Source organism: Falco punctatus, assembly GCF_963210335.1.
Source record: "Falco punctatus genome assembly, chromosome: 12".
NCBI lineage: Eukaryota > Metazoa > Chordata > Aves > Falconiformes > Falconidae > Falco > Falco punctatus.
Window position 1 is genome coordinate 30,472,506 of NC_137592.1, and position 13,633 is coordinate 30,486,138.

General features: G+C 46.6%; 2 protein-coding genes across 3 annotated transcripts in view; both read left to right on the top strand.

Moving 5' to 3' along the window:
* Positions 1 to 504: 504 nt before the first annotated feature.
* EPCAM (epithelial cell adhesion molecule) lies at positions 505 to 6,200 on the top strand. The gene is made up of 9 exons (XM_080408401.1): positions 505 to 642; positions 1,056 to 1,160; positions 1,800 to 2,040; positions 2,338 to 2,403; positions 3,629 to 3,689; positions 4,072 to 4,173; positions 4,342 to 4,536; positions 4,940 to 4,981; positions 5,686 to 6,200. The coding sequence occupies exons 1-9, from the start codon at positions 576 to 578 to the stop codon at positions 5,725 to 5,727; spliced, it is 921 nt and encodes a 306-aa protein (XP_080264527.1). The 5' UTR covers positions 505 to 575; the 3' UTR covers positions 5,728 to 6,200.
* A 6,808-nt stretch (positions 6,201 to 13,008) lies between these two features.
* MSH2 (mutS homolog 2) overlaps positions 13,009 to 13,633 on the top strand; it is a 51,464-nt gene continuing 50,839 nt past the window's right edge. Inside the window, exon 1 of one of the 2 annotated variants that reach the window (XM_080408395.1) lies at positions 13,009 to 13,271. In XM_080408395.1, coding sequence (XP_080264521.1) covers positions 13,052 to 13,271 — 220 coding nt within the window. In that variant the 5' untranslated portion in view covers positions 13,009 to 13,051. The other variant, XM_080408394.1, reaches the window with a different exon arrangement.

Here is a 13,633-nt window from a genome sequence, read left to right on the forward strand (position 1 = left end):
CCGGGGGCCTTCTCGCACCCCAGGCCCGCCAAAGGTCAGCAGCAGGGGCGGGGAGCCCCGAGCCGGGAGCGGAACCGGCTTGGCCCGTGTGTCATCGTGTGGGGCAGAGAAGCAAACACGCCCGGGAGCTTCCCCCTATGACCTAACAGTTTCTCCTCGACGGTGGAGGCGGCCGGGCCCCCACTCCATTAACGACGCCCCCTCATCCTCCACGACAGTAGGACGGCTTCACAGACCTTTCACCAGGGCCGACCACACCTCAGGCTACCCCCCTCCCCAGACCAGCCCTACGGAAACGGCAGGGAGCAGGGACCAGCCCTACCCCAGCCAGTTTCGCCCAGGTGTGGGGGGAGAGGCTTAACAGCGCGCCCAGAGGAGGAGCCGCCGCCGCCGCCCCCTGCGCGTCCCAGGTGTAACCGGAGCCGGGAGGGCGCGGCGCAGCCACCACCACCTGCAGAACCTGTCGGGCCGCTCACATCGCCTCGCCGCTGCGCACGCTGCGCTCCTTCTCCTTCGCCCGCGTCTCGCAGGATTTTTTCCCCCCAGTGTCTGCACCCCGCCGCCGGTCTTGAGCCATGAAGCCGTTCTGTGGGGCTGCGCTCCTGCTGCTGCTTTGCGCCGCTACCTATGCCCAGCAGGACTGTAAGTACCCGCGTACCTCTGCTCGCCCCACACCCCCGCTGTTAACTGGGCTCCGCCGCTCTGGGATTCCCCTGTGCGGCCCCTCCGCGACCCCTAGGGCCACCGCACCGGGCGCCCTGCGGTGTGCGGCACCACAAAATGGCGCCCCCTCTGCGCTGGGGCTGCGGGCGGGCGGGGAGGGGCCGCCCCGCGGCCGGGAAGGTGAGGAGGGGCAGGGACGGCCGGCCTCGGCGCCCCTTTGTCGGCGGCCGGAGGGGCCCGGCAGCCCGCGGGGGCGCTGCGAGGGGAGCTCTCGCCTCTCTCTAGGGGAGGGCGGGGGGCGCGGGTAGCTCACCCCCGGCCGCTGAGGGGCGGGGGCGGTGCCCGGCTGCCTCCCCGCGGGACCCGCGCTCACAGCCCCGCTTCTCTTCCAGCCTGCATTTGCGAGAAGAACAAGCGTGTCACCAACTGCAAGTTGTCCAGCGGCGTCTGCTGGTGCGAGTCGGTGGGCTCCGGCACGCCTGTGAACTGCGACACGCGTGAGTGAGGCACGCGTGTCGGCTGTGGGACGGGGCGGCGGGGGAGGGTGCCAGCTGGACTCGAAGGAATACGTGAAAATGGCCTTTGAGTTCCTGGCAAATAGTGGTAGCAAGGAAAGAAAGCTGCTTCCTGGTCTTCCAGCTCTACTGGTGATGGAAGATAAGCGTTTAGGATTCCTCCCGTGTAACTTGCGTGGATGTGGGTACGCCTATGCTACGGCAGGCTCCCCCCGTCCTCCTTTGCATTTGAGCTCTAGTGGCAAGGGTTTCTCAAAGATTAATTTTTAGCTTTCTTGGGAGCACGTATCATGACTTTCCCTCCAACCCTAGAGGTGAAAGAGCTTTGTCTCAGGACCCTACTCTTGGTTTGAGCTCAGCTAGGTTGTAAACGAGCCTCTTGCTGTAAGAAATGAAAGGTGGCTGGGCTTTCTGTGCCTTTGCTTTGGGAGGGTGACCTGCCCCAGTGGCGTCGACTTTATGCACCACCTACACATGCAGGGGTGTTTTAACCCACTCTTCCTTCTAATGGCTTCAGATCTGGTTGCGTCTGACGTAACCTTGTGTTTTTACGGGCTAAGAGCTCTGTTTCGAACGTGCATGGTCTGATGCTGCATAACACGACTTTCTGGTTATTTTTAGTGACTTCAAAATGCCTGTTGATGAAAGCAGAAATGACGGGCTCAAAATCAGGTCGTCGTGAGAAACCAAAAGATGCGTTTGAAGATACTGATGGTCTTTATGATCCCGAGTGTGAAAGTGGTGGTGGTTTCAAGGCGAAGCAGTGCAGTGGAAACACCTGTTGGTGTGTGAATACAGCTGGTGTTAGAAGAACTGACAAACATGATGCTGATTTGAAGTGCAATAAATTAGTCAGAACAACGTAAGTCTTTCAACATGGTGTGCTGTGACATGAAGATATTCCTGTCTTAGGTTACCTATTGGAAAGGGTTTGACTGTATGAATGATGTGCTGGGGCTGAATGAAGATGGAGCAATAAACACTTAACAACTGTTAGGGGTTTTTTTCTTCAGAAACAAGGAGACATTGAAGTGTTCTGGAGGGGGCTTGCTTTGTTTTTTCTCTCATTGCTCTGTTTTTTTCCCTGGGGTTAGTTTTTTAGTATGTGCACATATGCATGTGCTGTAAGGATATTCATTGTACTTGCCTATTACTTCAGGTGGATCATCTTTGAAATGAAACATGCTGAGAGAAATGCTCCTCTGAACACTGAATCTTTAAAGAAGTAAGTGATGCTAGTAATATGTCATGTAGTGCATGCAGACATTGCCTAGATACCTAGTGTATTTCTAAACAATTGTTTAGAAGCGTTTTCAAACCTGTGAACTCATTTGTAAAAACATCTTAGAAGTAACCTACAGATCCCTCATAGAATTGCTTCAGTTTTCATTGGAAGTAAATTAACTAATGAGCTAATGAGATTTAGTTCTGTTTAAAACTGATAACTACTTTTTTTATCAAGTCAATATACTGAGGGAAACTGCAGGTAATTCAGCGAAACTGCCCAAAAAATAAACTGACAGGTGGTGGAGGGACTGCATAGAAGCAGCAGGAGAAATACAACAGTTTGGCTATTTTTTGGCTAAAATAAAGTCCTACTTCTCTCTGTCAGAGGTTATATAATAAGAAAAGTGTGCCTTTAGCTATTAGATTTGACCCCCCACTCTGTCACTGAAACAAAAGCTGCTACTACAGCTCCTCTTCTGAACTCTCGGAACCATTCAAACTCTGACGTGCATCTTCCCTGTTAGGATTTAACAGCGCTGTAGTATAATTTAGTAATGAGAGTGTATGGGGTTTGGTTGGGATGGAGCTAATTTTCTTGGTAGTAGTTGCGACAGTGCTGTGTTTTAGACTGGTGATTGAAACGGGGTTGATAATGACCATTGTTCGAGCTGTTGGTGAGCAGTGCTTACATAGCGTCGAGGCTGCCTTAGATGCTCGCTCTGCTGCCCCAGTGAGTAGGTTGTAGTAGGGCAAGAAGAGTTTGGGAAGAGGGACACAGGTAGAGACAGCTGACCCAAACTGACCAAAGACACATCCCATATTGTACAATGTCATGCTCAGCAATAAATCTAGGGTGGAGTTTTTCCCAAGTAGCCATTGCTTAGGGATTGCCTGGGTATCGATGTGCTAATGGCAAGTGATTGCTTTTGCATTATTTAGAGATTTGTATTTCTGCCACCCAGCCCTTTCACTTACTAGACTGTCTTTATGTTGACCCGTGAGGGGTTTTTTCTTGCTTTTGGTATTCTGATTCTCTTCCCAACCCTGCTGGGGGAAGTGAGTGAGAGACAAGGTGAGGATTTACCTGCCAGCTGGGGTCAGCCTACCACAGAGAGACTGCAGGGAAAAAAAACAGAGCAATTATACTAGTCTTCCATGCTTCTGAAAATAGATGTGTAAAATAGTACTGTCTTTTACAGCTATGGCTTTTAATATCCTTACAGGTTCTTCAAGGAAACAATTACCAATCATTATCTGCTGGATGGACGCTATATAAGCGTTCTGGTAAGAGACACATCATTTTTACTAAAATAATCAGAATTTTATTTTGCTGTAAGTAACTTTGAAAACTCTTTTTGACTAATGCAGTACAGCATGACTTACTAGAAGCTCTCAAAATAGTGCTACTGAGCAGCTAGCTAATAGCTGTAGCTAAACTGAAATAGAGAGAAATTACATATTGCTCTCCTTGGTCTGTAGATGAATTCTTACTTTGCTTCATTAAAAAGTGGGATTTGAATTGTACTCTAAACAGTTGGCTCAAGAACAAGTGCCATAAACTTGGTTCAGGTTGTGAGTTCACAAGTCGTATCGTAATATTTTGCTGTGTATTTGATAGTTGGATTTAAATTAGCCCATTGTTAATATCATAAAATATTTTTTACAGTATGAAAAACCTTACATAACTATTGATTTGAAGCAAAATGCCTCGGACAAGTCTTCTAGAGATGTGGATATAGCTGATGTGGCCTACTACTTGGAAAAAGATGTAAGTGTGTCATGGATAATAAGTCTGCCAAAGACTGGGCGTGTATGTTGTATTTCATTCACTAGTCTTACTATGTATTGGCTAAAGAAAGATGAGTTGTTGGAGTGCCTAGATGAATGCCTATTACAATGTGAACTAGTCAGTCTCTTTTTTCCTATACGTCCTTAGGTAAAAGGTGACTCCATCTTTCATAGCAACAGAGTAAACTTCAACATTGATAACGAAACGCTGCATTTTGAGAAGACTGTGGTCTACTACATTGATGAAGTGGCACCAGAGTTTTCCATGAAGTCTCTGACTCCTGGCCTCATTGCTGTCATTGTAGTAGTAATAATAGCAATAGTTGCTGGAATTGTTGTTCTGGTAAGTTCTAGCAAAGCTGCCAAGCAGAACAGGTAACAGTGAATAACATACCATGATAATTGGACTGTTGAGAGAAACTTTCTCTGTAAACTGGCTTCTTTTTGGGATTTGTGAGGTGGGAAAGAGGCGATAGACGTACCATTACTGTTTCAGGTTATGACTGAAGGGTGTTGCATGGAAAATAAAAGTATTAGGGAAAATCTGAGGTGAAGAAAGTACTTGTTCTGCCTCCTGGTTTAAAGTAGTTGAAAGTGACAGCCAGCCTCTCACATACCTCAGTTTGGAAGAATGGGAAAGGGAAGCTTCAAGTTTGGAGTTATAAAGTCACAACCAGATAGATCAAGTTACATGCATGTAAGTCAAGACGTAAAGAAAACTTCAAAATTCTTCTGTCCTCTTACAGGTCTTCACAAGGAGGAGGAAAGGGAAATACGTGAAAGCAGAGGTAATTATTTTCTGTTTATGGTGTATGTGCAGGGAGGAGGTCGGCCAGAATCCAGAAACTCTTAAGTTTGCTGTAGGTTAAAAGCTTGCTTTGAGTGCTTCAGATGCTTTCAAGGAGACTGAAAGTATTCAAATTCTGTAACAAGTTTTCATATCTATATTGTTTGTTCTGCACTAGTTTAAAAGGCAACTGGTGATCTGCTGCCCTTCTGAGGGGTGGGGGGTAGTGCTGACAAGTACTATTTTTACATATCTATAGCAAGGGTATATACAATCCACAGGAAATACTGATAGTCTTGTTCTGTCTGGAAGACCTTCACTTGAGGTGTTTGCATTGAGCTTGCAGCTTCTATTGAAGAGCTGCTTGTCAATGGGCTACTAACAAAAGGTACCAGTGCATGGTGCTTCAGGCCAGGTGTAGGGCCTTTTGTAAAGGAATCCAAAGGATATAGCTAAATAGGCAAGTCTGCACCCTGCACACACCTTAAAGAGTGCTGGTTTTATTTAAAACAAACAAACAAACAAAAAAACAACAAAAAAAACCCCCAAACTTGTGTTACAGTGGTCTTGGCACTTTTGATTCTGTTAGTGTTACCTCAAATCCCTTTGCTCATGAGAATCTGGGCTGTTAAGTCCCATTGACACTTGGGTCTTAGATTGAGATGTAGCACAAATGTTGATCTCCCCCTGTCTCCTCCCCTCCAGATAAAGGAAATGAATGAAATGCATAGAGGATTGAACGCGTAACTAAATCAGCTGAAGACCGAGTAAGATTCCAACAGAAGACAACAGAAAAATTGGAGGCACGGATCTTAACTCCTAAAAGATTCCTCCTGAAAAAGAGCCAATTGTGCTCACTTAATGATTGTTTTAACAGCCAAGACTGGTAACCACACTACTGCTTTTACTGTTTGTTGAGAGTTAAATCTTAAACGCCCCATCTTACTCAAGTGAAACTAAACTTTTGCTCCCTGATTTTATTTTTTTTTATGATGTTGAAATGAGTTGACAACTGCTGTTACTAGGGTTTTGGAGCATACACGCTTAAATGGTTATTTTACCCTTGTGGGAGATGTGTTGAGAAAGGTGGGTTTTGTAGACACATTTTAGCAAGACTTATCTCCTGTATAACTGAACATGATGTTTTTATGGCTGTGTGTACATATTTGAAGTTGCTGTAACTTTTTTATGACTTGAATTAATAAAACTTTGAAACAGGCTTCTAATTCTTACATGTTGAAATGATGATCATCTGTGAAGTTACCATGCTTACAAATTCAGCAGTGTAATACTTCCTTAAAGCAAGTAACCTCAGCATAGGTCAAAATACTCTAAACTCCGATTAACAAAGTTTGTATTAATAGTCCTTAGCATTATTTTTTTCTTAAAGCTGTGAAAAGTGTGCTTTATTTTCCACTCAATGTGCAACAGGAGTAAAATGATAAGACATGGATTGTTCATATAAAAAAATAAATGTGCTGTGAATGTAGCAATTTCAGGAATGCATAGACTGCTCTTTCAAATGCCATGTAAGTATTTATAATAAAACAAGCCTCTGATCTAGAAGATCTCTGGTGTAGGGTTGGGGGTGGGTAGCCTTGGCGGCTGCCAGTGGAGCTGAGGAAGAGCTATTACACCATTAATATGATTTGCATAGCTATCCCTTGCACAGCTAGAATCTGTTTCTACTCTTACTACTGTTCACTCTCATGGAGACTGACCAGACTTAACACAGGCTGCTACCTACCTCTCAGCTTTGGGTAAAAGCTTGCTTTGGCAGTCGGTAATCTAGGCGATGTATGTTGGCTAGCAAGTAAACACCTATAGTCTATCCAGCATATCTGATTTATAAAGGAAATGCTGCAACTCCTGTTGCCAAAGAAATAATGAGATACAAGATAAGGAACTGAATGACAAATCTTATTACTAATGCGATGTTTGTTTTGACACACACACACTGCCTAAACCAGGAAAATTAGGGTAAGCTACAGAGAGTGTGCTCTATGTGTTCATAACATGAAATGTGAAACACCCCATTAGAGAGCTGGTGTGTGTCTGCAAAATACAGGGGGGAGTTACTGGGCTGCGTTGAATGTACTTCTGATGTCACAGGTCACCAGTATACATTCTGCCGTTGAACAAGGTAGTAGCTGACAGGAATGAGTTGCTGTATTGGATGTTGAAATGGTGGCAGTGACCCTTCCTGGGGTCTTCCGCCACCTGGTGCTGTGAGCTTGGGTATGTGCGCTGAGCTGCTCCAGCCCCCAAGTGGTACCAAATTTCTCTTGAGTCTACAGTGTGTTCTGGGAAGAGGAGAACACATGCTCATTTGCTCTGTCACATTGTTGCTCCTGCTAAGTACAAAAATTCTCATAGAAGGAATTAACCGGAGTGCTTTGCAGCCTTCTCCGGCAGCCTTGTCCGTTACCACTTCTGTAAGGCAGTCTCTCCCTCTGCCAATGCATGCCACTCCCTTTCTCCCCGGGTATGCTGAGGGATGGTGGATTTCATACAATTCTGTAAGCTGTTAAATGAAGCCTAGTTTGCAGTAAGCATGTCCTTTGCTGAGTTGTGTGTTATTGCCTTCCCCAATTCTTCACTCTTCATATCCTGTACTTTTTAAAATGCCTACTGGTATCCTTGCCGTTCCTTTCTTTTCCCCGAGATTGTAATGCTATCGTATGCTACTCTTCCTCCCCTCCTCATCCCCATTTCGTACCTTATTTTTGGCCTGTGGGATGGAAAGAGGTGATGTATGCTGCGGCAGGGCTGCAGCTACACATGTACTGACTTGACTGGTGGTAGGTGCCTGCTGTGTGGCCTGGACCTTTTCCCAATCAGTTTGTTTGAACATAGTTTTCTCCCTACTTTTCCCACAGTAGAGGAGCCATTTAGATACTTTCCAATTTTTTTTTTACCTAATGGAGCTCTTCACGTTAGATACATGCACAAGCTCACTGTCTCTAGTATGGTCTTTTTCCTTGTTATGTTTGACTGAAACTAGCCAAGGGGTTGGAAAACCACAAAGTGTACAGAAATCAATTTAAAAATAGAAGACAGTTTAACTGAATCCACAACCAAAGGGATTATACTATATCTTTCTAAACTCGGTGACTATGGTAGAAACATGCTGCTGCTCAGCCCTCAGAATGGTGGTCAGTAATAGGTTTTCCCTTTCTAAAGGTTTTACAGACCTTTCTATTGGCTTTTGTTTTGTTCTGTTTGGTTTACTAAATGCTGCACTTGTTCAACAGTCCAGCTGCATAAAAGTGTGTTTCTATAGGGGAATGGAAAAGAATGAGGGGAAAAGAGAAACTAATATATCGGCATCCTGCAGCTTTATTGTGTTTTATAGTTTTTTATAGCTAGACAAGACTAATGTGCTGAAATAAATAATTAAAAAAAAAGCAAGCCACTAACAGATAGTGTCAACTCTCCACACATGCATGCGATGTTTCTTCTCGTATATAGAGAAGTTTTGAACTGCTGGCAAAAATGATTGATTGCTGTTGAAATATAATAAGGTATTAAATAGCAAAATACTACGTGTTCTCCATTTTAATACTTGGAAAGTACTCAGCTAAGATAAAATGCAAGTTTCCTGTAAAGAAACAAACCAATAGAACTTAATAAAAGTGTATTAGTCACTGCATAAATTTTTGACAAGGTAAATATTTTGATGCTTCATTTGCCTAATTCATTAACTTCCATGAAGGAGCATGTTTTTTAAATCTAAAGTTCTATGCAAAGTTGTGATACCATGTTCCCTCTCTTTTAATGTAATGTCATTTGTGATAAAGGTTGTGAAGGGCAGACTAAAGAGTTATTAAATCATTTGAAACTGAATAAATGAGATCTTTTGTTACACAAGGGGATGACACAAACTGTACAAGAAATCCTGGTAATAATATTCATCTTAGTGCCTATGTACAGTGTGGGAAAGGAGCATTTGTATAGGCAAGTGCAAATCTATTACTTACGAATTGTTACACTTGTACATTTATTTTATTCTTACTGCTGAGCAAAATAAAACAAATGTTTATGCAAAGACAATGAGAGACTTTTTAGAAGAGGGCATGAAAATAATGTGTTTGAGAAAGCATGACCAATAAAGGCTACACAACTTTCTTCCAAAGACCTAAGTAATCCCTAAGCTTATTTTCCACAACTACAAAATGAAAGGTCAGTGTTGCATGTGTAGGTCTGTTGACAGTAGCATGTTCATTACCCTTCTGAACAATCACAGTAAATTTGGTAAGGGAAATAACATTGTTTGTGAACAATGTTTATTTATATCCTTACCTGCTGGACTTTGATTGCTATAATATGCAGTGACTTGGGACTACAGACGGCTGAAAATATTATAGGAAACTAAAAATGCTAGCAGCTCTGCTGCCCCAACTTTGTAACTGCTAGTTACTGAATTCTAGCAGCTCCCGGGAGGGGCTGCAGTCTGGTGTTGCAAAGGCCCATCGCTGGGCATACAGGCAGGCAGGCGCACTGTAGGGGTGCCTCCTATGTTGGGAGTTTTATGAACTTTGCTAAAATCTGTCCTTTTTGTCTTACTGGTGACATGCAACAGCAGATATATGCAAGGGAGAGGGTGGTAGATAAAAAGGAGTGGTGTGTAACATTAGAGGCAACACTTAACAGGTTACAACATGTAAAAACTTCATACATGTGAGAAATAGTTTTTTCTTTCTATTAACCCCTAAATGCACTGCAGAACTCTTACACGTTCAGGTGCCTGGGAAGCAGAGCATGGCTGTGCCAAATTGGTCTGAGTGAGAAAAGTGCATACAAGAAAGTTAAAAGGTTCTTTAAAAGGCAACAGCCACATTTTTTGTTTTCAAACTTACATTAACTTACTATCATCATCTTGTTAATATTATCTTAAAGTCTCTGCTACATTATACGTGTGCACACATAAATACACATGGGTCTAATACAAAATTTTCTGGTGATATTCCCACCAGCTTGAAAGCATTAGAGCTGCCACTGATCTCACTCTTGTATAGTGTTATCGGTTGTATAGAAGAAAGTTGTATAGACTTTATTGGTTTGCTTTCCCAAATATGTTATTTGCATATCCTCTTCTAAGAAGTCTCTCATTGTCTTTGCATAAATATTTAATTTTGCTCAGCAGTAATAATAATGAATATACCTTTGGTGAAATAACCATTGGTGAAAAAGATTTTTTTTTTCTGTACAGTGGTTAAATGACATCCATTTTCCTAACTGAAAACCATTGCAACTTTTCTATGCTAGTTACACATAAGAAGGCAATAAAATTAAGGTCTGGATTAGCATCCATTTTCCATCTGCTGTGTGCTAACAATTACAGCCATCTTCTTGTTCCTGTTGCTGCTGGTAGCAAGGGAGAACACAGGAAGAGCTCTGTTAGCAACAGCACAGTGAAGCAACAAAGCCTGGCAAGAGGGAGGTGTCTGCCATTCAGTTACACCTGTCCAGATCTGCTGGGGCACCGAGCCGCCCTGGAAGAACAGACAGGGCAAAGAAAATGGCAGAAGCTCAGAGAAAAGGTGATCAATCTGGTGATGTTTAGGCAGAAGATATCACAACGCAAACGTTTTTCACAGACTATGGTCTGTGAAAATACAGGAAGAGCGTTAGCAGCCCATTTGGGTGGTGGCTTTCTGTACATGGGAGCCTGTAGCTCAGCGGAGGTGCCTTGAGGAAACCGCTGTATGAAGAGGTGTAACCAGCCCAGGGGAGAGAGAAGGAAGCACTGCAACACGCAGCAATTACAGCTTAGCAGACATTATTCTATCTCTTCTGAAGATGGTAATGAGGTCCCTGGAGCCCACCTCCTGTCCAGATGTTTGTACAGAACACTTTTTTCCTTCTTGTTATATATTCTGCCTTATCTGTAGCCATCGGTATGTACAAAGACAAGCACTCCCAGATATTCATAACATATATTTTGGGCTGACCTGGTATTATCACCTCTTGGCAAGGTTGCCTGACATTATGAGTACCTTCAGAAGGTTATGTATTTGCTAAATGACAATTATTTAGACTGAATTTTCCTACGTGAGTACTGCTGCAAGCAAATACTTTTGCTGGAGGGAGGTGTCAGTTTAGCTAAATAGTTTAGCTGCTTCTGAAAATAGGGTTAGGAAAAGTACACTTATTTGTACTAAAAACAAATTCAACTGCCCTGGCTAGAGCAATGTTGTTTTTACAACTGTTATGGAGATAAGAGGAAGATTTTGGACAACTACAAAGCTGTCAAAGCTCTAGTGACCTTGTGCTTTGCTTCTTCCTTCCTATGTCAAATGAAGACAGATTGGACTTGCTCTTCTCCACAAGAACTGCCTGTGGTCCTTCAGCGAGTGTGTGTGCAAAAGGGCTTTGAATGCCTTTTCTGGGCACTTCAGGGGTACAGGGCTGGAGTTGGAAGGCTGAGGCAGGGACAGGCAGCCCAGGGTGACACAGGGCAGGAACAGGGCAGAGGTGGAGACACCAAAGTGTTCCCTGTGGAGGGACAGCTAGCATACGGCAACACCTTCAGACTGATGTATGAGGGTGGCCACAGTGGTAAAAGGATAGTTTAGTGTGAAAACCTGAAGTAGTCCTTGTGTGAGCATCTGAGGGCCTTTTGGAAAGCACCTATTGACACCAAGAAATATGAAAGATGAGCACATTAATTCACCATGTGGAAAGAGAAGTCAGGGGAGAAATCTAGAGAAAGAAGTCCCAAAAGCATTCCGTAGCTGGGACCAGGAGTGGGCTGGGATGAAGAAAGGAAGGGTGGGAGATGAGGTTGGAGAAGCTGAGGCAACATGCAGTAGAAAGGAGAAAGCAATGGGACACAGACAAGGGGACGTTCTGAAGCAGCAAGGTGCACAGAGCAGAAGAAGGGGTAAGCATTTATGCAACAAATGTGGAGGCATGTAAAATTTAAGGTGTTTTGTCTGTAGGTAATAGTACGCAGGCAGCTGAATTAGGGTACAAGAATCATGATTTAGAACTGACTGGAAAAAAGAAAAGCAGCGTGAGACAAGAGAAGTGTCCAAGACGACTTGATTTAGCTGATGAAACCTGGGATTTTTCATTATTCTTAATCCCTAAACCAAAGATTGTCAGGTATACTGTTTCTATTTCTTTGTGTCTTTACAGCAGAAGGAAAACAAAAAGCCTGAAAAATGCTTAGGACAGTGCAAGGAAAAGATCACAAAAAATAGTAAAACTGAAGCACTCTGGGCATGGGGACCATGCTGTAGCCAGGGCTCTGGATCCCTCTGAACACCACAGGGCAGCCAGTGCCCTTTCTATCCCAGAGCTGGGTGACTCGTGTGTAAATGAGGCCAGGTCTTGGTTTTTCTGGCCATTTGCCACGTTGTTCCCTGTGCTGCCTGGGAGGAGTGAGCCCTGCTCTGTAGGATGGGTGAGAGTTGCTTTCTCTTTGCCTGAGGGGGGACGTGGGGCCTCTGGCCACCATTCCCCCGGCACACTGATGAGGGCCCAGTCTTCTGCCTCCTGGCAGCCTGAGCAAGGCCTGTATGCTGGCTGTTAACAGCATCTGCCTCCTGGCAGCCTATGAAGCTCCACGTCACGCTGAGCCCTGCGGGCCTCCATGCTCCCTGTCCACAAGACACTTTTCCTCACGGAGTAAGCGGAGCCACCGCCTCAGCGCGGCTGCCTGGGGCTCCCTCCCGCCTCTGGGAAGACCTTTGAATGGCGGCGCGCCTGCGCCAGTGAGGCCGGCGTACTTCAACTTTGTCGTGAGGTTGTACACACACACAAACTCCTGTCAGCGTAGAGGGCCCGGCGCTGAGGCAGCACCAACCACGGGCACCGTGCGGCCGGCCCGGCCCGGCCCGGGCGCCCCCTCCAGCGCCCACCGGCGGGGCGCCAACAGCCCCGCGGCGTTACCATGGCAGCGCGCGGCGCGCGGAAAGCCCCGCCCCTCCCCGCTCCCTCAACGGCGGCGGCCGGGCGCCGCGTAGGGGCGGGGCGGATGTGACGCGTTTACGCGAGGCCCGCGTTGATTGGAGCGTCGGTGAGCGCGCGCGCGCCAGGCGGCTCGTTGGCGGGAGGCGGCAACATGGCGGCGGAGCCGCCGCGGGAGGCCGTGTGGCCGGAGGGCGCGGGGGTCGAGGCGGGCTTCGTGCGCGCCGTGCTCTCGCTGCCCGAAAAGCCCGACACCACCGTACGCTTCTTCGAGCGCGGCGATTACTACACGGCGCACGGCGCGGACGCGCGGCTGGCCGCGCGCGAGCTCTTCCGCACCCGAGCCGTCATCCGCCAGCTGGCGGGGGCCCCGGGTGGGTGCAGCGGGGGCCCCGGGCGGGCGCGGCGGGGCGGGGGCGGCTGGGGCTCGCCGCGGGGGGCGGCCGGGGCGGCCGGAGGGGCGCGGGGCGGCGGGGGCAGCCGCAGGCGGCGGGGGGGGTCACTGGGGTGCTGCGTGGTGTCGCGGTCGGTCGCTGTATGTCGCGGCGGCCGTGAGCTGACGTCGTGCGTGGCGTCATTTGTCAGGGAGAGGGACCTTGGGGCGGGGGCGCGGCCGCGTGCCCGCTGCGGGGGGTGCAGTGGCCCGGGTGGGAGCCGAGGTGCCAAGAGGGTTTAATACCCGCTGGGATTCACCGCGGCCTGCAAGCGGGGTGACTGGGGGTGAATCTTTCAGCCT